This window comes from Coregonus lavaretus (genome assembly GCF_964263955.1).
Source record: "Coregonus lavaretus genome assembly, chromosome: 22".
Classification (NCBI taxonomy): domain Eukaryota; kingdom Metazoa; phylum Chordata; class Actinopteri; order Salmoniformes; family Salmonidae; genus Coregonus; species Coregonus lavaretus.
This window is the reverse complement of record NC_140009.1, coordinates 20547213-20574512: the sequence shown is the minus strand read 5'-3', so window position 1 is coordinate 20574512 and position 27300 is coordinate 20547213. Positions and strand designations below refer to the sequence as shown.

Sequence of the window (27300 nt, the reverse complement as noted above, 5' to 3'; positions counted from 1 at the left end):
ACGGGCCTGTATATGTGCTTTCTTGAGCAGGGGGACCTTGCGGGCGCTGCAGGATTTCAGTCCTTCACGACGTAGTGTGTTACCAATTGTTTTCTTGGTGACTATGGTCCCAGCTGCCTTGAGATCATTGACAAGATCCTCCCGTGTAGTTCTGGGCTGATTCCTCACCGTTCTCATGATCATTGCAACTCCACGAGGTGAGATCTTGCATGGAGCCCCAGGCCGAGGGAGATTGACAGTTCTTTGTGCTTCTTCCATTTGTGAATAATCGGACCAACTGTTGTCACCTTCTCACCAAGCTGCTTGGCGATGGTCTTGTAGCCCATTCCAGCCTTGTGTAGGTCTACAATCTTGTCCCTGATATCCTTGGAGAGCTCTTTGGTCTTGGCCATGGTGGAGAGTTTGGAATCTGATTGATTGATTGCTTCTGTGGACAGGTGTCTTTTATACAGGTAACAAGCTGAGATTAGGAGCACTCCCTTTAAGAGTGTGCTCCTAATCTCAGCTCGTTACCTGTATAAAAGACACCTGGGAGCCAGAAATCTTTTTGATTGAGAGGGGGTCAAATACTTATTTCCCTCATTAAAATGCAAATCAATTTATAACATTTTTCACATGCGTTTTTCTGGATTTTTTTGTTGTTATTCTGTCTCTCACTGTTCAAATAAACCTACCATTAAAATTATAGACTGATCATTTCTTTGTCAGTGGGCAAACGTACAAAATCAGCAGGGGATCAAATACTTTTTTCCCTCACTGTACTGTATATAGATACACAGTGTCCCAGACATTAGGAACACCTTCTTAATATTGAGTTGCACCCCCTTTTGCCTTCAGAACAGCCTCAATTCATCAGGGCATGGACATTACAAAGTGTCGAAAGCGTTCCACAGGGATACTGGCCGATGTTGACTCCAGTGCGTCCCACAGTTGTGTCAAGTTGGCTGGATGTCCTTTGGGTGGTGGACCATTCTTGATACACACGGGAAACTGTTGAGCATGAAAAACCCAGCAGCGTTGCAGTTCTTGACACACTCAAACCGGTGCGCCTGGCACCTACTACCATACCCCGTTCAAAGGTACGTCAATATTTTATGTTGCCCATTCACCCTCTGAATGGCACACATACACAATCCATGTCTCAATTGTCTCAAGGCTTAAAAATCCTTCTTTAACTTGTCTTCTCTCCTTCATTTACACTGATTGAAGTGGATTTAATGTTTTGTACACTCAGTGTATATGTATTCGGTATTATAGGCAATATATTGTATATTATAGCTAAATTCTCTCTATGAACGGGATATAACAGCAGAGGAATGGAGAGAGTGTGGATACCCTTCCAGAAAAGAACACTGGGTTGAGTCCAAAATGCCCGCACAGGGGGAATAGATTACCATTTTGCACACAGGCTGGTCTGTGATTTACTGTTTACTTGTAATTTATGCAGGCATATTTGTGTTAGAGCCTATCCGGAGAGTCCAGGGGGGGGGTTTAGTTTAGAGAAACCAGCAGTTAGTCTTTCAATTTCAACTTGGAAAGATTACTTGGAATAGCATCTAGCATTTTCCTCGCTTTATGGTTTATCTTCAGGAGTCAATGGCCTCAGCCGAGTCCCCAGAAATAAGGCGCTTACCCTTTGATCTCTCCTCTATCCCAAGACAGAGAATATGAAAGTGTCTCCCGAGTGGCGCAGTGGTCTAAGGCACTGCATTGCTAGCTGTGCCACTAGAGATCCTGGTTCGAATCCAGGCTCTGTCGTAGCCGGCCGCGACCGGGAGACCCATGGGGCGCCGCACAATTGGCCCAGCGTCGTCCAAGGTAGGGGAGGGTATGGCTGGCAGGGAGATAGCTCAGTTGGTAGAGCATGGCGTTTGCAACGCCAGGGTTGTGGGTTTGATTCCCATGGGGGGCCAGTATAAATAAATTAGGTATGCACTCACTAACTGTAAGTTGCTCTGGATAAGAGCGTCTGCTAAATGACGTAAAATGAAAGAGGGGAAACTGAAGCAGATTCACTTATTTTAAAGGGAGAGTAAAACCAGCGGTTGAGTATGTTGATACGGTGTCGGCAGTGTGTGTGTTCAATCATCAATCAATCAAATGTATTTTATAAAGCCCTTTTTACATCAGCAGTTGTCACAAAGTGCTATACAGAACCCCAGTGTAAAACCCAAAAGAGCAAGCCATGCAGATGTATAAGCACAGTGGCCACACACACACGCACAGGCGCACTTTTATTTTACAGAAGGTTTCCTTTCAACTACAACTGCATTATTCTATTATAATGAGTTAGTTTGGCACATTCAAGGTGCCAACAGTGCATATTTCATATCCTCTTCAACAACCTTTGTTTCTTTAACCTTGCCAGGCAAACTAAGGTGGTGTGTTAGCATGGCATAACATTACACCTTTCATCTCAACATACCTGCTTTTTGCTCAATAATGGCTTCTTTTGTAACAACTCGAAATACTACTTTGAGTTATGTTGCTGATTTTTTTCTCTGAGTAACAGAAATGTGCCGGGGGGAAATGCGCAGACGAGACCAAGACTTCATATCATCATACCAATGATAATATAGATGAACTCAACTCAGCAGTCTTGAAATACAATCAAGTGTCGGTCGTTGCAATGGTAATTTAGTGGTCCCTTAGATGAGCAAGGACTGATGTTCTCATCATGCGAGTGAAGGATTCAATTTTCTTTATCAAACAGCTTCCATAATCTCATCAGTCAGTTTGGCTGCTTTGTTCAGCTCAGCTGCCAGGAGAAGTAAGAGAGATTGGCAATGAATGAGATGGGACTATAGCATAAGCTGCTAATCATAGCCTGAGACACACAAAGAAACCCCAGTCACACTTCCTTGAGTGCCAATTATTTGATGGTGTTCTGATTCCCCTGTTGGTTCAAGCCAACGCCTGCTACTTCTTGCCCCTGCTCTCCGTTCGACAGCAAATCCAGCACTGTATCAAATACCTTCAGAGGAACTCTTTGTGGTAATGATGATATTTTCCCCACATCTCAAACTTGATTTTTATCTCTACTTTGCCCTGAAATCTACCCCAAAACGCTCTTCTTCATTTAAACTGCATCATTAAGGTAGCACCTCTACTTCTGTTCTTTGAGCACCATAAAAAACAAACATAAAACATATCTTTCTGCTGTCTATAATAGCTTTCATCCTCTCTTACATGGCTTCGATTGGCTGTCAAAATAGGTCCACTCTACCACTGAGCTTCCTCACAGCTGTAGCTGCTTACCTTTTGGTCTTGTGTTTTGGAGGAGAAGATGGGAAGTCGGCAGGCTAGCAGGGGACACCAGAATGGAGGTCTAGTCTTCCCATCATCCTCTGCACACACCCAGCCTGGCGTGTTCTCTTCCCCTGTGTCAACAGTGATATGTTTAGTTGTACACCTCTGCAACATCCTATCCCAGTGGGCAAATGATGACCAATATGCCAAAAAGCTACAAAATGTATTAGGTCTGTGTTAGGAGTCCAAAGCTAAGCTAGGCTTGCTATAATGTTAAATAGCATCGTTGGAGAGCTCGACTCACTCTTGGCTATCTTGGCGAGGTGCAGGCGGTTGACCCAGGAGATCTTGCTGAGGGGACTGGGGGTGTTGAAAACCACCATGAAACTGACTGGTCGTCCAGATCTAAGGAGTAACAAAATACATGCATTAACATCATGTAACACACGTGCATGCATACACACATAAACAGACAATCACAAGTAAGGATGGTGTGGATGGGAATGGAGAGGGACTTTATGAACATCCAGACTACATTCCAGCTCTCCCTGTTCTAGCCATGTCCCTGCTTTCTAGGGCTATGGGCTAGTGGATATATTTGTTAATGCTTGACCTTGAATTGCTTTAGTAGAGATTGAGTTTCTATCAGAAACATTAATAAACGTGTAAGCTCTAACTGCCTATTTTGGCATTAAATAACAGGCTGTAGGAATAGACTAGAGCTGAGAGAGTTCCATTCACAGCTTGGCAGTAGAGGATTAAGAATGTGCCAGGCCTTGCCACCCACTCCAAGCTGCCCTGCCATCTGCTTACCACCTACCTACACACACACACAAACCCCCCCCCACACACACAGACTGACACACACACAGACACACTTCTTTGGGCCCCTGGGCACTCACTTGTCAGGCTTGCCTGGCACAGCCAGCCGCAGCCGGCACTTGTTGGCACACTGGATCTGTTCCTCTTTGATGTGGATGAGCCTCTGCAGTGCTAGGCACCAGTCCTGCCCTACTGTTGTGTTCAGGTTCTGGAGAAAAACAGAAAGAGGGTGGTAGAGGGATGGTATCACATGATAAACTGTCAAGGTGATGCTGTCTGTCCAATAAACAGTGTTGAAAAGAAAACGTAGGTGTGTGTGTGCGTGAGTGTGTGTGTGTGTGTGTGTGTGTGTGTCTAACCTGGTAGGTGCCTTGTAAAGTCCCCACCAGCAGGGTGATGTTTTCAACCACAGACAGGTCGTGTTGTAGCTCCTCCAGCTCCTGGTACAGTCTGGGAGGGCCCAGGAACACTTTACCTGGCACACACAGTGTGATCATCACCACCATCACCATCATCATCCTCTATCTCATCCTACTCTTACTCCTCTCAAAGCAGGCATGTCCAATCTTATTTACAAAGGTCTGTTGTGGTTGAAGGCTTTCTCAGTAATACATCTGATTCAACTAATGATCTTTCTTGAGGAGTGGACTGTGATTAGTGGATCAGTTGAATCAGGTGGCTGTAGAAAAAGACGGCTCCTACTACTGCTCTTTGTGGATAAGATAGACAGGATATCCTTGTCACTGTCCCTGTCACCATCATTCTCTGGCATTTCAAGAGTTGGAAATGTTCTGCTGGGTTTCTCCACCAAAACACTTCCACTTGTCATCAACAGTAAGTTAACTCCAAATGAGACTGAACCTCAAAATAATACAGGGATGTTTATCTCAGAAATTAGACTTGAGGGACAACATCTGAACTACTCCCAGAGGGTTACATGCAGCCTCTTTTATCACTCAATTAGGGCACTGAAGCCTTTAGAGATTTCAAAACTAGTCAGTTCTCCCCAAGCAGGTGCCCGTAGAGACACACTTTGAACTCATACCCAGATTGCTGACAGGCTGGCATGAGTTGCTTTTTCATAGCTTACAATAGTATTTTGTCTTGAATGTGAACGTGTACAATGCATAAAACATTGTTATTGAACTGAATTGAATGTGTGTTCTTACCTGGAACATTTGCAACGTTTAGCCGTTTCCCTGTATCTTTGCTCTGGAAGCTCTCCTGTCCCACCTCCACTACCTGCATCTGCAGCAAGGGGGCACTCCACTTCACCGTGTATTTAGGACCAATGGGAACTAGGCTGCTGATTTCAGGGGGACCCCTAGTGGAAGAAATAGGGACACATTTCACTGGCCTGATCATAGAGATGTTCCCAAAGCTTGTTCTCAATAGTGCCTCCCATGCTGTCAAAGAAGCCATCATTGCAAAGATATTGTCCTCTCTTTTTCCATCTCTATGGGCCTGAACTATAGACCGGTTGGTTGTTTAGCAACAAAACTAATGCGTGTGCAACTATGGGGCAAAACGGAAAGGGTTGGCTTAGATTGTTGACAACATGTAAACTATGTTTAGTCTCCAAATGTTTTTTGGAAAACATAAATACAACTCTTGAGCACTGGTTGTCTCACAAATACATCGTTACAGTTGTTGGTTAGTTAGCTATCAAATGTTTTGCCATATTAGCATAGACATGACATGAGTCAAAACACCTCAAAACATAACATGGTATCAATAACAAGATACAACGAGCTGAAACGAGCCACCTGTGATTCATGTCATTGTTGCTAGCTATCTGACCGTTCAGAATCTTCACACTGTCACACGGGCTTCTGCCTCATCGATGCGTGCATCATTTTCGTGAACAAACTTTGAATGTAAGAGATAACACAATCCTAACAGCAATTGAGAAATCCTGTAAATGTGTCAGTGCTCTTTGAATCAACAACATGAAAGGAGGTCAAGGAATACATCATGCAATTACAGTCCATCTGATCAGTTGAATCCTTCTCCAAACACCAGGACCCCCTACTGATTTTCAGGGCACATTGCTAATCATCAATCCCCATAATTGTGCATGAGAAGAATTGTGATCCGTTCCTCTGGAAATGTGTAAGTTGAGGGCAAAGTTGGCATGAGGCATGAACCGAATCAAGTAGAGTGCAACAAATAATTTATCAGGCTCTCTGATCAAAACAGGTTTTGAAGCGCAAAGTTGTAATACATTTTGGGGAAAACTTTACCTTTGTTCATTTACGACATTATCAATGCCGTAATTCTCATATCTACAATAGTCGTGTTGGACAAGATGGAGAAAAAGAGAGTTGGTCGACATTAATACACAGTGTGGTTGTCATTCGACAACACAACATTAGATCAGTGGAGGCTGGTAGGAGGATCTATAGGAGGACAGGCTCATTGTAATGGCTGGAATGGAATAAATAGAACGGAGTCAAACATGTGGTTTCCATATGTTTGATGTGTTTGATACCGTTCCATTAATTCAATTTCAGCCCTTCCTCCTTTAGCTCCTCCCACCAGTCTCCTCTGCATTAGAAAGTATGTCTCATCCGTAGTGCTGACTCACTTGACGTTGATGTTTGCACAGATGAGGGTGTCGTTCAGCAGGAAGATTTTGCGCTCCTTGGACTTAAGGACCTGTCCTTTCTCCCCGTACACCGTCTCAATCAGCACCTCACACAGTATCAGCTGCCTCTGGTCTGAGTTCAAGAGCTATAGAGGGGACACAAATATCACACACTATCCACATCACACACACACAACACACTTCCTCACTAACACTTACACACAATGGAATTGACTAAAACATTTGTTTTTCTTATTTACCTTTAAAAAATACATGTAGTTTCGAGAAAGACAGACAGACAGACATCGGAAATCATTGGTGGCGTCTTTAGCATATGTACAGTGGCTTGCGAAAGTATTCACCCTCCTTGGAATTTTTCCTACTTTGCTGCCTTACAACCTTGAATTAAAATTGATTTTTTGGGGGTTTGTATCATTTGATTTACACAACATGCCTACCACTTTAAAGATGCAAATTCTTTTTTCTTGTGAAACAAACAAGAAATAAGACCCAAAAAAAAGACAACTTGAGAGTGCATACATATTCACCCCCCTCCCCCCTCTTTAAGCTTGGCACATCTAGCCACTGGGATTTTTTCCCATTCTTCAAGGCAAAACTGCTCCAGCTCCTTCAAGTTGGATGGGTTCCACTGGTGTACAGCAATCTTTAAGTCATACCACAGATTCTCAATTGGATTGAGGTCTGGGCTTTGACTAGGCCTTTCCAAGACATTTAAATGTTTCACCTTAAACCACTCAAGTGTTGCTTTAGCAGTATGCTTATGGTCATTGTCCTGCTGGAAGGTGAACCTCCGTCCCAGTCTGAAATCTCTGGAAGACTGAAACAGGTTATCCTCAAGAATTTCCCTGTATTTAGCGCCATCCATCATTCCTTCAATTCTGACCAGTTTCCCAGTCCCTGTCGGTGTTCTCAGGGTGATGAGAGGTGTTGGGTTTGCACCAGACATAGCGTTTTCCTTGATGGCCAAAAAGCTCAATTTTAGTCTCATCTGACCAGAGTACCTTCTTCCATATGTTTGGGGAGTCTCCCACATGCCTTTTGGCGAACACCAAACGTGTTTGCTTATTTTTTTTCTTTAAGCAATGGCTTTTTTTTTTTGTGGTCCTATGGACAGATACTCCAATCTCTGCTGTGGAGGCAGCTCCTTCAGGGTTATCTTTGGTCTCTTTGTTGCCTCTCTGATTAATGCCCTCCTTGCCTGGTCCGTGAGTTTTGGTGGGCGGCCCTCTCTTGGCAGGTTTGTTGTGGTGCCATATTCTTTCAATGTTTTAATAATGGATTTAATGGTGCTCCGTGGGATGTTCAAAGTTTCTGATATTTTTTTATAACCCAACCCTGATCTATACTTCTCCACAACTTTGTCCCTGACCTGTTTGGAGAGCTCCTTGGGCTTCATGGTGCCGCTTGCTTGGTGGTGCCCCTTGCTTAGTGGTGTTGCAGACTCTGGGCTTTTCAGAACAGGTGTATATATACACTGAGATCATGTGACACTTAGATTGCACACAGATGGACTTTATTTAACAAATTATGTGACTTCTGAAGGTAATTGATTGCACCAGATCTTATTTAGGGACTTCTTAGCAAAGGGGGTGAATACATATGCATGCACCACTTTTCCGTTACTTATTTTGTAGAATTTTTTGAAACAAGTAATTTTTTTCATTTCACTTCACCAATTTGGACTATTTTGTGTATGTCCATTACATGAAATCCAAATTAAAATCCATTTAAATTACAGGTTGCAATGCAACAAAATAGGAAAAACGCCAAGTGGGATGAATACTTTTGCAAGGCACTGTATATGTGTCACCTTGCTCAGTTGACGGTCACCAATGCTGCGTGCCAGCTGCTGGATTTCAGCGACCTGGTCAGCGACTCGTTTCTGCTCGTTCAGCCTCTCGGCCAACGTCTCCAGCTCGGTGAGGGCCAACTGCAGGGGCAGGCGGTCAGGGTGGGCCCGGGGAGTGTTCTTCAGCATGTCCTGAAGGAGGGAGAGAGCAAGAGTGGGGGGGAGAAGGAGAGAGAGTGTGTGTGTGAGAGAGTGTGAGAGAGAGAGACAGACAGAGAGAGAGAGAGAGACACAGACAGACAGACAGACAGACAGACAGACAGACAGACAGACAGACAGACAGACAGACAGACAGACAGACAGACAGACAGACAGACAGACAGACAGACAGACAGACAGACAGACAGACAGACAGACAGACAGACAGACAGACAGACAGACAGACAGACAGACAGACAGACAGACAGACAGACAGACAGACAGACAGACAGACAGACAGACAGACAGACAGACAGACAGACAGACAGACAGACAGACAGACAGACAGACAGACAGACAGACAGACAGACAGACAGACAGACAGACAGACAGACAGACAGACAGACAGACAGACAGACAGACAGACAGACAGACAGACAGACAGACAGACAGACAGACAGACAGACAGACAGACAGACAGACAGACAGACAGACAGACAGACAGACAGACAGACAGACAGACAGACAGACAGACAGACAGACAGACAGACAGACAGACAGACAGACAGACAGACAGACAGACAGACAGACAGACAGACAGAGAGAGAGAGAGAGAGAGAGAGAGAGAGAGAGAGAGAGAGAGAGTGTGAGAGAGAAAACAGTCTTCAGTTAGGGAGCCACATTTCACTACAAACACTCTCCTTCTGACTTCCTCAGTAATAATGAAGTCATAGGATTCCCCTAAGAGAGCTGTCTGGGTTTCTACCTGATTCGCTTGGCAGAGCACACTATAATAAGGCCTTTTTCTAAATATAAATGTTTATGAGAAGCTTTAAAATAGTTTGGGTTTTCCTTGTTCCTCTTCTCTCACATGCTTTGTTCCATGGAGCTTAGTACAGAATACTTAAACCTAATCACCACATAAACTAAAATATAAGTAACGATGAGTACACGTTAGTGTATAGCCTATAGCATAGATTTATATAAATCATGAACAACAAGTATTATAAATGTATCTTCAAAAATATAAGATGCTTGTTTTTGCTGTGTCTTGGTACTAACCTGTAGCAGCAGGATGAACTGAGGGAAGCGCTGGATTGGTTTAACCATAAGGCCATAAAGAGTGATTCTGTCAGGACTGGACACTTGCTTCTTCTGTGGGGGCACAAGCATAGAGGCCAAGTCAACAGGGAGTTAATTACGTCGTATCACAGTCTACAGAGGATGCTACAGTATATGGTAGCCTTGAGGTGTCAAACACATTCTCACATTCAAATTCAGAATTAACCGTCTGGAGAAGAATCTGACTGACCGTTTCACCAAATGCTACTAGATAACATTGAATGCAAATAGATGACGAACTTTGAACTTATTGCATACGGATAGATATACTGTATCAGCAAACAATTCTACAGCCTTGGGAGAGGAAAGAAGTCTAATTCATTGTAAACTGAATGATCAAAGAGGAGAGAGTAAGCCACCTTGAGAAACTCCAGGAAAGCTGGCTTGGAAATGCAGGCTTTCTTGATGAGCGCCATAGCGTTGGTGAAGTTGTTGACATAATCGCTGTACACATCTAGTACCATTGACTTGGAAAACTGTGGAGAGAAAAATGGATACAACATCCAGTCATGTAATATTAGTGGAAGGATACATGAAAGGAAAGGATACATTTTCAAAGTATTCCAACAGGGCCGTGTTCATTTCCGTTGCGTGCCCTAATGAGATCCATCCTCCATACTGACCGAGGCCACAAAGAGGTCTCCGATCTTCTCGCTGAGGTCCCACTCGGCCACGCGGGATGCCAGGGCGATCTGGAACATTGAGTGGCACTGCAGGATCTCCCGCAACCGGTAGAATATGGGCCGGACCTTCTTATCGCTCAGGATCCTGCCCTCTGGCTCAAGCAAGGGCTTCTGGTACTCCTGAGAGCAGCGAGGAGGAGAACCAATCAGAGTGATGCTCACTGGTATCTGGTTAGCTGGATAAGGTGGACTCATCATCACAGTGTTTACACCTATCCAGTCAGTTCAGATCTACACAAGTGCTAAGGGGGGTAGGGGCTGCAACCAGCCACCCGGAGGAAGACCTCTGAAGTTAATGTCAGTGAATCAAAATGACTTCAGACTGTCTGGGTATGGTTCACATTAAGTGTTGAAAAAATAACAGTGGAGGTCACTCACCACTAAGATTCTCTTGAGAGAGTCCACATAACTCCTCTCACTTTGTACGATGGAACCAATGATGTGGCGTCTAATAATCTGTTGGGTGGTAAGCCCCTCTGGCATAGGGCTCAGCTGGGGTGGCGGGTGCTTCATTTCAGACACCGTCACATCCAAATAACCAGCATCATCGTCACTCTCCTCTGTATGGTGACAGTGACATACACATACCTTTAAACTCATTTGCCTGTCTACCAATACTGCTCTCCTCATGTTCTCATATGGCCTGAGGATATAGAGTAACCCCACCCCAGCCCAGGGTCCTATTCATTAGGGAATGCAAATGTTTTGCAATAGAAAACAAAACTGTGTTTCTTATTGAACAAGTCAAGGTTGTCCCTGTATGTTTCAGTCCGTTTTCTTCCATTTGGTGCCCAATGAATATGACCCAGCCCACGCCTTGTCTCCTTGTCTGTAGTTGTCTGACACCTTCATGATGGAATTCACAGCGCAGTGCCTACCACAGCCATCTCAAGAACCGAATCAATGAGCTGTTAAATCTCTGATAAACGTATTTGATAACTGGGACATTTCACTTCTACATTTGTTTAACGTAGCAGCATTGACTAGTGATATTGACAACAACAATGATGCTAAAAACATGACACAATATATGAGCTATGACAACTGACATCAATCAAAAAGAAGAAGCTGTAAATAATAATAATAAATAATGCTTACCCGTGGTTTCTTTTTTCTGCAGGAAAGAGACTTTACGCATCATAGCTAACTTTGTCTTTTCCAGTCCGTCCTTGGTGCCATTTCTCGCTGCTTTCATCAGCAGCTGGACCTGAAAGAGAAGTGAAGGAGAAGTGAAGGAGAGAGAGAGAGAGAGAGAGAGAGAGAGAGAGAGAGAGAGAGAGAGAGAGAGAGAGAAGTAATGCTCTGTAAATATGTTAGGAAAGAGAGGAGAAACCTCAGAGTTATGCTTCCCCTTTAAAGGGACCACATCAACCAGCCTTTAGCCAGAACTAGGCAACTCTGAGGCTGTGTCCAAAACGTTTTGTGTTGCCTCCTATCCCTTCTGACCACTTGATACCCAAACTATCCAGATTACAATTATAGACTAGTATATAGACTAGTCATTTCACTTACCAGCGGTCAAGGCAGGTAAGATAAGGTAAAGGAGTCATTTAAGAGAAATGGGACACAGTCGCTGTCTAACAGTACTTTTACTGTACTCTACAACGATGATGCAGTACCTTGAAGTCACAGCTGCGCATGGCCAGATCCTGCTTGGTCTTGGCACAGCGCTCCTTCAGTCGCCACATGTCCTGAGAAAGCTAAGTTCATCGCCATGCCAATGACCCCCGACCCCACAAGCAAGTTGGAAGGACAGGACAGGACACCAGATCAGGTGAGCGGACGGAAGAGTTGAGGGAAAGAGAGAGGAAAGAGAAGGATAGTCAGGGCGAAAGCAAGAGAGGCAACCAGTGAAATCACAAGATGTGAAAAGGGTTGACAAAATGATGTCAATTGGAGGTAGAAGAATAATTGGTTTCAGAAAGTACAGAGAATCTCAAATATACACCTTCTTGTCATTCTCCTTAGATAGCCATTATAAAAAGACATTGGTTCTACTTGTTGAATTGTCTTTTGAATAGCTCAGCTGGTAGAGCACGGCGCTTGTAACGCCAAGGTAGTGGGTTCGATCCCCGGGACCACCCATACACAAAAAAAAAATGTATGCACGCATGACTGTAAGTCGCTTTGGATAAAAGCGTCTGCTAAATGGCATATTATATTATATTATTATTATTATTCAGCAAGCAAAGACAAGACACTTTTGTTGCCCTTCCTTAAAAAAAGAGACCATTTCCACTTGCTCCTAACCCACACAAACACAAAATATAATTTCAAATATACAATTAAACCTTCTTTTTTTTATATATTGAAAAAAACATACAAGCATATCAACAACACCTCATATTATAAGAACCATACTCCTGCCTCTTCGCAAAAACAGATCTTAATCAACACAGACTCAGGGAAGAAATAAACTTTAGCAGCAGCAGTGGGAGGAGCAGCAGTGAGTGGATGGACAGGGAAGAGCCAGAGAGGAAGAAGAGGAACCAAGAGAGACTGCTGACAAAGCCACTAACTACTAAACACGTGTATCACTTCCTCACACACCCAGCGGACAAAGCAGTGCATTTAAACCAGCTGTGTACAGTTCCTCCTCAGTATATAAACCCTCATACACAAAAGTATGCTGGAGTCACACCATGAGAGGGCACTAGACAACACCCCCCCACCCAACAAACTAAACTCCACCATGTTCCTCCACATGTATTGTTGTCTATAGGTATATAGGTATACTCTAGGGTTCCCCAACTGGCAGCCATCGGGTGATTTTATTTGGCCCCTCAAGTTTAAAAAATAATACATTGTTGAACATAAGACTGTAAAAACACAAGCAAATCAGCTCCAAGTGATTTTAATTCCAAAGTATTCCCACGCGTAATAGAGGGATACACTACATTATCGAACATCTCATTCCAAAATCATGGGCATTAATATGAAGTTGTTCCCCCCTTTGCTGCTATGACAGCCTCCACTCTTCTGAGAAGGCTTTCCCGAGTGGCGCAGTGGTCTAAGGCACTGCATCGCAGTGCTAGCTGTGCCACTTGAGATCCTGGTTCGAATCCAGGCTCTGTCGTAGCCGGCCGCGACCAGGAGACCCATGGAGCGGAGCACAATTGGCCCAGCGTCGTCCAGGGTAGGGGAGGGAATGGCCTGCAGGGATGTAGCTCAGTTGATATAGCATAGTGTCTGCAACGCCAGGGTTGTGGGTTCGATTCCCATGGGGGGCCAGTATAAAAAATAAAAAATAAATGATGTATGCACTCACTAACTGTAAGTCGCTCTGGATAAGAGCGTCTGCTAAATGACTAAAATGTAAAATGCAGGTGTTGGAACATTGCTATGGGGACTTGCTTCCATTCAGCCACAAGAGCATTAGTGAGGTCAGGCACTGATGTTGGGCGATTAGGCCTGGCTCACAGTCGGCGTTCCAATTCATCCCAAAGGTGTTAGATGGGGTTGAGGTCATGGCTCTGTGAAAGCCAGTCAAGTTCTTCCACACTGATCTCGACAAGCCATTTCTGTATGGACCTCACTTTGTGCACGGGGGCATTGTCATGCTGAAACAGGAAAGGGCCTTCCACAAACTTTTGCCACAAAGTTGGAAGCACAGAATCGTCTAGAATGTCATTGTACTGTATGCTGTAGCATTAAGATTTCCCTTCACTGGAACTAAGGGGCCTAGCCCGAACCATGAAAAACAGCCCCAGACAGTTGGCACTATTCATTCGGGCAGGTAGCGTTCTCCTGGCATCCGCCAAACCCAGATTAGTCCGTCGGACTGCCAGATGGTGAAGCGTGATTCATCACTCCAGAGAACACGTTTCCACTGCTCCAGAATCCAATGGCAGCGAGCTTTACACCACTGACGCTTGACATTGCGCATGGTGATCTTAGGCTTGTGTGCGGCTGATCGACCATGGAAACCCATTTCATGAAGCCCCCGACGAACAGTTATTGTGCTGACGTTGCTTCCAGAGGCAGTTTGGGACTCGGTAGTGAATGTTGCAACCGAGGACAGACGATTTTTACGCGCTACGTGCTTCAGCACTCAGCGGTCCCATTCTGTGAGCTTGTGTGGCCTACCACTTCGCGGCTGAGCCGTTGTTGCTCCTAGACGTTTCCACTTCACAATAACAGCACTTACAGTTGACCAGGGCAGCTCTAGCAGGGCAGAAATTTGACAAACTGACTTGTTGAAAGGTGGCATCCTATGACGGAGCCACGTTGAAAGTCACTGAGCTCTTCAGTAAGGCCATTCTACTGCCAATGTTTGTCTATGGAGATTGCATGGCTGTGTGCTCGATTGTATATACCTGTCAGCAACGGGTGTGGCTGAAATAGCCGAATCCACTAATTTGAAGGGGTGTCCACATTCCTTTGTATATATAGTGTACCTTTGTATAGTCAAGTGTAAAGTAGGGCATGCACACTCAAATTCTACGACAACCAATACTTTTATTGGTTACGTTCTGGGATTGAAAAGTGATGTGCATTTGACTTCATAATGTGCTATTCATATCCAGTGAGCTCCAAAATTATTGGGACAGTGACACATTTGTTGTTGTTTTGGCTCTGCACTCCAGCACTTTGGATTTGAAATGATACAATGACTATGATGTTAAAGTGCAGACTGTCAGCTTTAATTTTAGGGTATTTTCATCAATATCGGGTGAACCGTTTAAAAATGACATAACTATTTGTACCTAGTCCCCCCATTTTATGGGACCAAAAGTATTGGGACAAATTCACTTATATGTGTATTAAAGTAGTCAACAGTTTAGTATTTGGTCCCATATTCCTAGCACGCAATGATTACATCAAGCTTGTGACTCTACAAACTTGTTGGATGCATTTGCTGTTGTTTTGGTTGTGTTTCAGATTATTTTGTGCCCAATAGAAATGAATGGTAAATAATGTATTGTGTAAATAAGAATAGCATATGTTTCTAAACACTTCTACATTAATGTGGATGCTACCATGATTACGGATTGTCCTGAATGAATCGTGAATAATGATGAGTGAGAAAGTTACAGATGCACAAATATCATACCCCCCAAGAAATGCTAACCTCCCCTGTTATTGTAATGGTGAGAGGTTAGCATGTCTTGGGGGTATGATATTTGTGTATATTCTATTCTTATTTACAATATAAGTTACTCCAAAATGACATAATACATTTACCATGAATGTCTATTGGGCACAAAATAATCTGAAACAGTTTGTAGAGTCACAAGCTTGATGTAATCATTGCATGCTAGGAATATGGGACCAAATACTAAACTTTTGATTACTTTAATACACATAAGAGAATTTGTCCCAATATTTTTGGTCCCCTAAAATGGGGAGACTACGAACAGAAAGTGCTGTAATTTCTAAACGATTCACCTTGTATGGATGGAAATACCCTCAAATTAAAGCTGACAGTCTGCACTTTAACCTCATAGTCATTGTACCATTTCAAATCCAAAGTGCTGGAGTACAGAGCCAAAACAACAACAGAAATGTGTCACCTTCCCAACCTTCCCACCTTCCCAACACTTTTGGAGCTCACTGTATGTGAGCCTACACAGTACTGCCATCTTGTGGAAAATACATAGCATCAGACACAATGCCTACATTGATTCAACAGACATCCTTGGGTGTCATTAAATAATTGTAGCAAGTATTGTATAGCATCAAGGTCTGAGCAACAAATACAACACATAATATAGGCATTGCAAAAGCAGCAGAGTGGAGTTTACAAGACAAGAGGCTTACTTTACTACTGCTTCGGGCAACGGTGGGTATTTTGGTCTCGCTGTCTGACTGCTCATCATAGCTCTCAAACTCACTGTCACTCCAGCCGTTGTTGGTGCCATGATGGCTTTCTGGCCTCTGGACGTCCTCGTAGACGTCATCTGAAACAACAGGGGAGACATTAAATCACACACACAAACATGCATGCATGCATGCACACACAAACACCACTGTATCAGAGTCCCCACCGTCCAGAGGAGAGAGGAGGCTCTCACAGGGCACGTCATCATAGATGACCTCTGGATGACTGGTCCTAAAGATGGCCTCTGGACTGGTCATGATGATGTCATCAGGGCTGGTCATGATGTCATGGCGGTGGGTCGGATCGGTTATGACGTTATCGGGGCTGGTGGGGCTGGGTGGACTGTCTGTGCAGGCCATACCATCCAGACTTTGCAGGCCCTCCGGACTAGACACATTTTTATTTTCAGGACTTGCTGCATCACCTGGACCTCCTACATCAAGCATAGGGGGAGGTTTCCCTGGAAGAAAGAAGTGCACCATTCCAACCTTAGATAATTGGTTAAAAGGCTACATTGGGCATTACTACCACTCCCAGGTTTTTTCGTCATAAACAGAGTGAATAGCTAAGTAACCAGACTAAAATTGTGGGTTGCAGGCCAATAGACTACGTTCAAGGTTACTACAAGATTACCAAAGCAAGGTCACGAGAAGAGAAAGAGCAGAGGCAAGTCAATCTGGTGTACAATCCCACTGGATTTTCCTCTGCAATGGGTATTGTGGGCTGCTTTCTGCAGAGTATGCAATCACGGTACATCATCATCATTGAGGACGTCACATACCAAAGCGAGGTGTCTGAGGGAAAGTGTTTATGCCGGCAGGAATCTGCAGGGTGACCTAAGGCAGCGGCATTGCACAGGCATTTCTGCCCGGCAACAAGAGCATTAGAGACGGGAGTCGGTGAACATCTCAACCATCCCTACGAGTCTGATTAGTGTGGGGCAAATTAGCTATGGCCCTCTCAGCGTTGAGAGAAAGCCTGTTTCCGTGTGGAAATGTATCCCCTATCGCTGAAGAATAGGATTCATGTCCTGGTCAATATAGCATGGTCAATAAATACACTCCTATTACAGAGGTGAAAGTGGCTGAATGGTAAAGTGACAGATCTCTGGCCCCTGTAAGAAATCCAGTTCTATCTCTAGCTCTACAGTACTTGCGTGTTTTGTATTTATAATCAGGGAGTATTCAGTTTGCCAAGGGGTGTAATATGTCTAATATACAATAATGAGGTTTGCACAATGCAATGTCTATTTTCTATGAACTTTTACCCACACTTCCCTGTATAACTAGGTATTTCTAGGAAATTAAAAGCATGACCAAGAAAGACGAATTCCCAATTTCCTAATATTTTAAATAAAAATGCTGAATTATTTTCTAAATGAATTTTGCTAGGCCTGCATTGGGTAGGATTTTGCTACGCTGGGTAGGGTTGAGGTTGAGGTGATAGTGACTAGGGTTGCAAAATTCCAGGAACTTTCAATAAATTCCCTGGTTTTCCAGAATCCTGGTTGGAGAATTCAGGGAATTTATTGAAAGTTCCCGGAATTTTGCAGCCCTAATAGTGACAGGTGGCTTATACTAGAGGAGCTTAGACTGTGGGTCACGTACAGGGTGGCTAGACTAGACTAGTCTGGTGTTTAATATACCTTTATGCAGTCGCAGAGTGAGCTCTGAGACCACACTGAACCACTCCTTGGCTGAGGTGGCTCCGTACGGTGCCTGAACTGAACAAATAATGCACACACTGCTGTGAGGACACACACACCACTGAGATCACACACACGTGGAACCTGGACATCTCATACACACACACACACATACACACACGCACAGCTGAGATCACACATGCAACTGAGATCTCTCATAAACACACACACACACAAAGCTGAGAGAGAGACTCTGCCTATGCACTTAGTGGGATCTGTAGCCTATCATGTACTATTATACTCAAATAGATGTCTCTGTTTTAGAGCAATGATTACTCTGTACTTGATTGATACAGCCTTGATTTGACTGTATTTGATTGATAAGGCATCCATTTCCATTGGATCGATAAGGATCTGATTAGTCCTGGTTTGATTGGTTCAGTGTGATTCTGGGCTAGTGTCCCATGCAGTGCTGATGTCACATGCTGTGATTGTGTATGTGCTGCTTGTGACTCAGTATGATTGTAAAAGTAGGGGAGTGCACAATGTGTGACACCACAGCCCTGCTGTAAGATGGTCACAGACCTGTCTGAGTGTTTATGCGGTCAGCCTTTTTTAAGACAGGGGTGTAGTAGCACTCATTCATAGATCCTGCTGGAGATGGCATTGACAGAGATAAGGCTAGAACATTACAATGTGTACTGGCTTATGGCATTGTATCACACAATGCCAAATTGCCAGGGAAAGTTTTGTCTCAATAGACCATAAAACAACAAGGAAAAGTCAGATGTTACTTCTGAGTGTAATCATATTTTACAGTACATGTACAGTGGACCTTGGACCTACAATTTGAACTGAAAGCGGTCAAGACTGTCCCTTACCTTCATAAATGCTATTTCTTCTCCCAGAGCCCTCTGTATGTCCTGACACTCCCAGCTCAGAGCGACTGAAAAATGGACAACAAATATGGGCATCAAAACATTTGGGAGTGACACTGCTGACATGGATGGTTAATTAAGGAGAGATGTAATTTGAGCAGTAATTGATGTCACAGCAGACAATACAGTGGACATTGTCGTATATACCATAACATTACAGTGGACATTGTGGTATATAGTATAACATTACAGTGGACATTTTGGTGTACTGTATAACATTGTATAGCTAAGTTGTTCAGTAGTGTTAGTGACATTGAGCAGTAACAGTGACTAGATTCTCCTCAGAGTTAATGATGTCTAGTAACTTATGAGAACATCTGCTACTGTTAAACTTCTGCTCTCACCCAACTGAAACAAAGTTCGGGAATAAACTTTTGATGATATTACAGATAAGATGTTTGAATAAATATATGAATGGGTTTCGTCTATACAGTTTAATCATAAGTCATTATAAAATTAAAAGGTAAATATCCTACCCCTCAGGAGACCTTCTTCCCACCATCTCTGTGGAAAACAAAACACACCCGTTTAGACTAACTTATTACCTAGGTAAAAACAATGCAGGTCATAGTAGTCTCATTCTACCAGCTTATCTACGATAGCATGGCAGAGCTCACCCTAGCAATTATGAATGAGATCCAATGGGACCATGACTATGCTGAGACAGACTCACCTGAGCTATTGGAATGAGGGAGTGAGTGCATGCTCTGGTCCTCCTTTCCAGCAGACGGCCCTCCGTTGAGCCTTGGCTTTACTGCTGGGTCTTGGGCAGAACTAGGGCCCATTGTGTTCCTTTTTAATGCAAGCCCCGCCATCACAGTGGCTTCAAAGCCCTTGGCCATGGCAGAGACAGAGTTTGCTGGTGTCGTACCGCGCTCTTCGTCACTGTTGTCAAAGTCAAACTTCATACCTTCCTCTTCCTCATCATCCTCCATCTTAGAGGCCCTGTTGGACATAGGCACTGGAAACATGAGGGGAGAAAGTTAAATAAAATGAGATATGTGCTGTAATAAATTACAATTACACAATGCATCTTAAGTCGTACCTGAGACAACACATTATTTCCAAAACACTGCAGTGATCTCATATGTTGTCAGTGTACTGTTGACTACCAGCTTATCTGATACTGATCAGCCATTTCTCTCAACAAATACTGTAGGTCTAAATGAGGTCTTCTCACACTAAGGCAGAGTACTGGGAAGATTGAGGTTTGCAACAGCATTTACAGTATACAGTGCATTCAGAAAGTATTCAGACCCCTTCCCTTTTCCCACATTGTTACGTTACAGCCTTATTCTAAAATGGATTAAATATAATCTACACACAATACCCCATAACGACAAAGTAAAAACAAGTTCTTAGAAATGTTTGCAAATGTATTAATAATAACAAAACAGAAATAACTAATTTACATAAGTATTCAGACCCTTTGCTATGAGACTCGAAATTGAGCTCAGGTGCATCCTGTTTCCATTGATCATCCTTGAGATACTTCTACAACTTGATTGGAGTCCACCTGGGGAAAATTAAATTGATTGGACAGGATTTGGAAAGGCACACATCTGTCAATATAAGGTCCCACAGTTGACAGTGCATGTCAGAGCAAAAACCAAGCCAAGAGGTCGAAGGAATTGTCCGTAGAGCTCCGAGACAGGATTTTGTCGAGGCACAGATCTGGGGAGGGTACCAAAAACGTTCTGCAGCATTGAAAGTCCCCAAGAACACAGTGGCCTCCATCATTCTTAAATGAAATAAGTTTGGAACCACCAATACTCTTCCTAGAGCTGGCCGCCAGGTCAAACTGAGCAATCAGGGGAGAAGGGCCTTGGTGAGGGAGGTGACCAAGAACCCAATGGTCACTCTGACAAAGCTCCAGAGTTCCTCTGTGGAGATGGGAGAACCCTCAGAAGGACAACCATCTCTACAGCACTCGGCCAGACGGAAGCCACTCCTCAGTAAAACGCACATGACAGCCCGCTTGGAGTTTGCCAAAAGGCACCTAAAGGACTCTCAGACCATGAGAAACAAGATTCTCTGGTCTGATTAAACCAAGATTGAACTCTTTGGCCTGAATGCCAAGCGTCACGTCTGGAGGAAACCTGGCACCATCCCTCCGGTGAAGCATGGTGGTGGTAGCATCATGCTGTGGGGATGTTTTTCAGCGGCAGGGACTGGGAGACTAGTCAGGATCGAGGGAAAGATGAACAGAGTAAAGTACAGAGAGATCCTTGATGAAAACCTGCTCCAGAGCGCTCAGGACCTCAGACTGGGGCGAAGGTTCACCTTCCAACATGACAACGACCCTAAGCACACAGCCAAGACAATACAGGAGTGGCTTCGGGACAAGTCTCTGAATGTCCTTGAGTGGCCCAGCCAGAGCCCGGACTTGAACCCGATCTAACATCTCTGGGAGAGACCTGAAAATAGCTGTGCAGCGACGCTCCCCATCCAACCTGACAGAGCTTGAGAGGATCTGCAGAGAAGAATGGGAGAAACTCCCCAAATACAGGTGTGCCAAGCTTGTAGAGTCATACCCAAGAAGACTCAAGGCTGTAATCGCTGCCAAAGGTGCTTTAACAAAGTACTGAGTAAAAGGGTCTGAATACTATTTTGAATACATTTGCAAACATTTATAAAAACCTGTTTTTGCTTTGTCATTATGGGGTATTGTGTGTAGATTGATGGGGGGGGGAAACAATGTAATCCATTTTAGAATAAGGCTGTAACTTATCAAAATGTGGAAAACGTCAAGGGGTCTGAATACTTTCCAAATGCACTGTACATATTATAATGAGACTATGTTGACCATGCAGCTCCCAAGAACTGGTTTTGTTCAATGTTTTAGGATACCACTCTGCTAAGAGAAATGGAAACATATAATATAATAATATGCCATTTAGCAGACGCTTTTATCCAAAGCGACTTACAGTCATGCGTGCATTCATTTTTTTTTGTGTATAGGTGGTCCCGGGGATCGAACCCACTACCTTGGCGTTACAAGCGCCGTGCTCTACCAGCTGAGCTACAGAGGACCACATGCTGTAGTGCTATAGAAAGGGTTGATATGTTACTGTTATTGCCTCGTGTGCCATCATCATAACAGCCATCAGCCATCTCCAGAACCATAGGCATTGTAATATTGGAGAGAAATATAACTTTGAATTCATTACTGGTTACATTTATGGAAATTATACAAGAACTAGCAGACAAAAGATGGGCTATTTACAGTATGAGTAACTGTGTGTATTGTTGACCAAAGTTCTGGTTCTTTTTGTTCTCAAACATACAGAAAAAATAAACACTACTCTGTCTCGCACTCTAAATTGAATCATAATGAGCATGCCGACACAATACTCCACCAGCTCATGGTCAACATCATATAAAGAGAAATGTGACTAGTTATGAGAAACTGAAGACATAAGCTCCAAGAAACACATACAAGCCCTTTTCGTACCAACAACTATTCTTGAGAACTGGTCTTATCAACCGTGTTTCAGAATTTTCACTTCAACCTAGTTAGAATGGACAGATTGCAGTCAAGTAACTGGGCAAGAATATCTTGGATATAATTGTTTGATTGGTTGGCTAAGGATAGTCCTTCTTGATGGCTGATTATATAAATGTACTGTAGGTGATTTATATACTGTAATCAATGTTTTAATAATGGGTTGGAACAAAAGCCTGTACCCCTGGTACTGTAGCACTCCAGCAACAGGGTAGGTGACTACCACATTAAACACAATGGTCTAGTCCAGCCATACTCAATAGGCAGACCACTGCAGTTTGCATCCGGACCCAGAACGGGGTCAATGTGGACCGCGGGTCCCGACCAAAAAAACACAAAAAACATTTGATTTTTTAAGCCTCCTGGCAGTCTTTGTAATTTTATTTTTAAATCATCACTGTACAGTGGGGGAAAAAAGTATTTAGTCAGCCACCAATTGTGCAAGTTCTCCCACTTAAAAAGATAATTTGCAAATAAATTCATTAACAATCCTAAAATGTGATTTTCTGGAGAAAAAAAATTCTCAATTTGTCTGTCATATTTGACGTGTACCTATGATGAAAATTACAGGCCTCTCTCATCTTTTTAAGTGGGAGAACTTGCACAATTGGTGGCTGACTAAATACTTTTTTTCCCCACTGTATGTAAAAGAATTATCACTGTGTGTCTTAATTTAATGAAAATAACTCAAAAATATATTTTTTATAATTTATTTCCGAGCCTCCTTTGGTCCTTGAAAAGCTCAGTCTGATCGTGTGGGCGTAATGAAACAAATGTGAAGATATTTACACAGCCATGATTGGCTGAAAGGATGGCCTAGAGCCCACCCCCTTACGCAGATGAAAAAGTAATTGGTCTATTATAATCAGATCACATTGGGATGTCATGATGTGGGACAAAAGTTCCATACTACCTCAATTTCAGTGTTGTTTCGACCTCAGTGTGGAAATATCTTTTTTATCAAGTTTTTAACTGCACTGCTCCTTTAAAAAAGGTCCAATGCAGCCATTTTTATCTCAATATCAAATCATTTCTGGGTAACAGTTAAGTACCTTACAACTGTGTCTTCGCAAAGGGCAATTTCTCAAGAAAAATTTTGCTAGGACTTTCTAGGAGTGGTCTGAGTGGGGAGGGAGAAACAAAAAAGTACCTGTTATTTGCAGAGAGGTTTGGAACGCTCTTTCTTATTGGTTTGTTAACTAATTTACTGCATGGATATGTCACCATGGAAGGCAAAAACTCCATCCCACCAAAACAGGCTGAAATTTCAGGTGACCTTTTCAAACAGCTTTTACACTGAAAGGGCATTAACATCATTTTCACAATTTCACAGTATTATTCAGAGTTATTACACAGAGTTTCAATCCAAAACGCTATATATAAATTTTTTGCTTTTATTGTTTAAAGAACTTACGAAAGAGATTGGTGTGTTTTTTTCACTTTCTAATCATGGCATGGGATTGCTTAATAACAGACATGTATTTGTTTGAAATGTATTTGTTTGAAATATATAACTTGATTGTTTCATTTCAAAGAGACAAATAATTTTAAAAAATGTTTTGCAAAACGCTACAGTGCCATCCACATTTTGTTGTGTTACAAGGTGGGATTAAAATGGATTTTGTCAACGATCTACACAAAATACTCTGTAATGTCAAAAGAATAATCTAACATTTGTACAAAATGTATGAAAAATAAAACACTAATATCTCTTGATTACATAAGTACTCAACCCCCTGAGTCAATACATGTTAGAATCAATCACCTTTGGCAGCGATTACAGCTGTGAGTCTTTCTGGGTAAGTCTCTAAGAGCTTTGCAAACCTGGATTGTACAATGTTTGCACATTATTCTTTTAGAAATTCTTCAAAATCAGTCAAATTGGTTTTTAATCGTGGCTATATAGCCATTTTCAAGTCTTGCCATAGATTTTCAAGCCGATTTAAGTCAACTGTAATTAGGCCACTCAGGAACTTTCAATGCCGTCTTGGTAAGCAACGCCAGCATATATTTGGCCTTGTGTTTTAGGTTATTGTACTGTTGAAAGGTGAATTTGTCTCCCAGTGTCTGTTGGTAAGACTGAACTAGGTTTTCCTCTAGGATTTTGGCTATGCTTAGGTCTATTCCGTTTCTTTTCATCCTAAAAAACTCCCTAGTCCTTGCCAATGACAAGCATACCCATAACATGATGCAGCCACCACCATGCTTGAAAATATGAAGATTGGGGCAAATCCAACACATCACTGAGTACCAAACATAACGCTTGTATTCAGGACATGAAGTTAATTTCTTTGCCACAAATCCTTTGCAGTTTTACTTTAGTGCCTTATTGAAAACAGGATGCATGTTTTGTAATATTTGTATTCTGTACAGGCTTCCTTCTTTTCACTCTGTCATTTAGGTTAGTATTGTGGAGTAACTACAATGTTGTTGATCCATCCTCAGTTTTCTCCTATTACAGCCATTCAACTCTGTAACTGTTTTAAAGTCACCATTGGCATCATGCTGAAATCCCTGAGTGGTTTCCTTCCTCTCCGGCAACTGAGTTAGGAAGGACGCCTGTATCTTTGTAGTGACTGGGTGTATTGACACACCATCCAAAGTGTAATTAATAACTTCACCATGTTCAAAGGGATATTCAATGTCTGCTTTTTTTTGTAAGGCATTGGAAAACCTCCCTGGTCTTTGTGGTTGAACCGGTGTTTGAAATTCACTGCTAGACTGAGGGACCTTACAGATAATTGTATGTGTGGGGTAGAGATTATGTATTCATAGAAAATTCATGTTAAACACTATTATTGCACACAGAGTGAGTCCATGCGACTTATTAAGTGATTTGCTAAGCAAATGCTTTACTCCAGAACTTATTTAGGCTTGCCATAACAAAGGGGTTGAATACTTATTGACTCAAGACATTTCACCTTTTAATTTTTATTAATTTGTAAAAAAAATCTAAAAACATACTTTTTGTGTTGTGTGTAGGCCGGTCACGCAAAATCTCAATTTAATCAATTTTAAATTCTGGCTGTAACACCAACAAAATGTGGAAAAAGTCAAGAGGTGTGAATACTTTCTGAAGGCACTGTATATATCTGCCTCACTCTCAGATAAATAAGTAGTACTGCTAGGTTTTACACCGTCAAACGCAACAAATAACTACATTTTTAATAAACAACTAATGATACATTTGTGACATCAATATATATATATTTTTTTTTAATTCAAAAATTAATCAATACAGTAACATGAGATCTGTATGGAAAACATTTATATTTGACATTTTAGTCATTTAGCAGATGCTCTTATCCAGAGCGACTTACAGTTAGTGCATTCAGCTTAAAATAGCTAGGTGAAACAACCACATAATCACAGTCAAATATACAGTATACGAATATTCCATTCCATTCCAATACACATCTAAAATCTATGAATTAAGATCTGAGAACAGTCATATTTTATACACACACACACACACACACACACACACACGAAGGTACCCATAAAATAATTTCTATTGAAAAAACACAAACGTGAAAAATTGGTGGATATAGCATTTTGGAAATAAACTCTTCATATATACAACACAGGAAAATCATGTTTTTTGACTGCACTGAGCAATTAAGAAACTCAGTCGGGCTTTCAACTTACTGTTGAAAGTTGTAATAGTAGAATGCACAAGTTGCAATTTTGAAATTTGGTAGTGCATCAGCAGTTTTCCTCTTGTTATGTCAGTCATTGCAGACCTTAGAATGCTAATTAAAAAAGTTAGCTGACATGGGTTAGTTGATCAACTGTCATAATTAAGCTAGGTTTTGTAGCCCATTGATTTTGCTGTAATGTTTGACACACATAAGACATGGCAAAATGTGTAGAATTGCAGGAAATAAGCTTTAAACATGCTCAACTTTGTCTCTGCCAACAAGAGGGGTGTAAACAGTTTGTGTCATGGACCGTGCTTGTGGCCATAGAAATAGACGTGGTGCAGGTTGCTGAGGGGGTGGGGTGGGGGGGGGTTACTACGCCGATAAATGACAATATCCATGCAGACCTTTGGCACCGAGGAAATTTGTGTGACTGGTCCTTCTCAAATAGTATTTGAGTGCCCCTTGTCTAGCCGCTATAGGTCTAGCGGATTATAGGTCATAGTGGTGCCAAGTCTAATAAGGAAAACAGTCGAAGGGCATGACTAAACCTTAATATACGGGAGCATTTGGCTTTAAGGAGCGTAGGAATAACGTCACCTTGCTCACTTACCTGACATCAATCAGTAACTTAGCCATATAAATCCCAGGACTCTTGGCCCTGTAGATGACAGTGGCTAACTGACACGCCACGCACTGTTATTCTGCTCCATTAAACCTTACCCTGCCTAAAAAATTATTAAACTTTAACAGGTACATTGATGCTAAGTTGATGGCCATCCTCTTTCATGCCACAAAAACTATAGGAGCAATGGACCTACCTAAAAGAGAAGCATGTCATGTCAGGGCCTAACATTGCTCTGGCTAGTGCATGTTAACTGCCCATTGGCCTATTCTTAGCAGGTGGATTCGTTTGGAGGGTATAAGGCATGACATATGGCCCGGGTGGCAGCAGGATTCCTTCTGACGCAGCATATGGTCAGTAGGCTAAGGCCCCATACCGGGAGCTCTCACCTTTTCCCCTAGCCCTGAAGGGATTAGGTAGCTCCAAACCGTAGCCTGAAGCCTTAGCTGCCAGGACGTTATCTCAGTGAAGTCAATGACAGCACTGCACTCTCTGTTTGTCTGGGACAGGTTCCTTGTTTAATGTTTGAGTGTACAGATTCCTCAGGTCCCACGTAACACTAGTACTGTTGCTGCTGCTGCTATGTCACTGTGTGGCTGCTGACCTAATTTAAGTCACTGTCTGTCTCCACATTGTTACCAAATTGGGTTTGTA

General features: G+C 42.7%; 1 protein-coding gene across 1 annotated transcript in view; it reads right to left on the bottom strand.

Annotated features, from left to right (window-relative positions):
- The window catches only part of LOC311149660 (rho guanine nucleotide exchange factor 10-like protein), a 36030-nt gene that overhangs the window by 5163 nt on the left and 3567 nt on the right, over positions 1 to 27300 (bottom strand). Inside the window, exons 3-19 of the mRNA XM_084186860.1 lie at positions 19549 to 19836; positions 19352 to 19379; positions 18819 to 18883; positions 16459 to 16752; positions 16232 to 16371; positions 11570 to 11678; positions 10850 to 11031; positions 10412 to 10591; positions 10148 to 10264; positions 9729 to 9821; positions 8490 to 8660; positions 6659 to 6804; positions 5241 to 5395; positions 4431 to 4546; positions 4152 to 4279; positions 3554 to 3654; positions 3259 to 3380 (exon numbers count right to left, since the gene is read on the bottom strand). Of these exons, the coding sequence (XP_084042986.1) occupies positions 3259 to 3380; positions 3554 to 3654; positions 4152 to 4279; positions 4431 to 4546; positions 5241 to 5395; positions 6659 to 6804; positions 8490 to 8660; positions 9729 to 9821; positions 10148 to 10264; positions 10412 to 10591; positions 10850 to 11031; positions 11570 to 11678; positions 16232 to 16371; positions 16459 to 16752; positions 18819 to 18883; positions 19352 to 19379; positions 19549 to 19836 (2435 nt within the window). The remainder of the gene's footprint in view (positions 1 to 3258; positions 3381 to 3553; positions 3655 to 4151; positions 4280 to 4430; positions 4547 to 5240; positions 5396 to 6658; positions 6805 to 8489; positions 8661 to 9728; positions 9822 to 10147; positions 10265 to 10411; positions 10592 to 10849; positions 11032 to 11569; positions 11679 to 16231; positions 16372 to 16458; positions 16753 to 18818; positions 18884 to 19351; positions 19380 to 19548; positions 19837 to 27300) is intronic.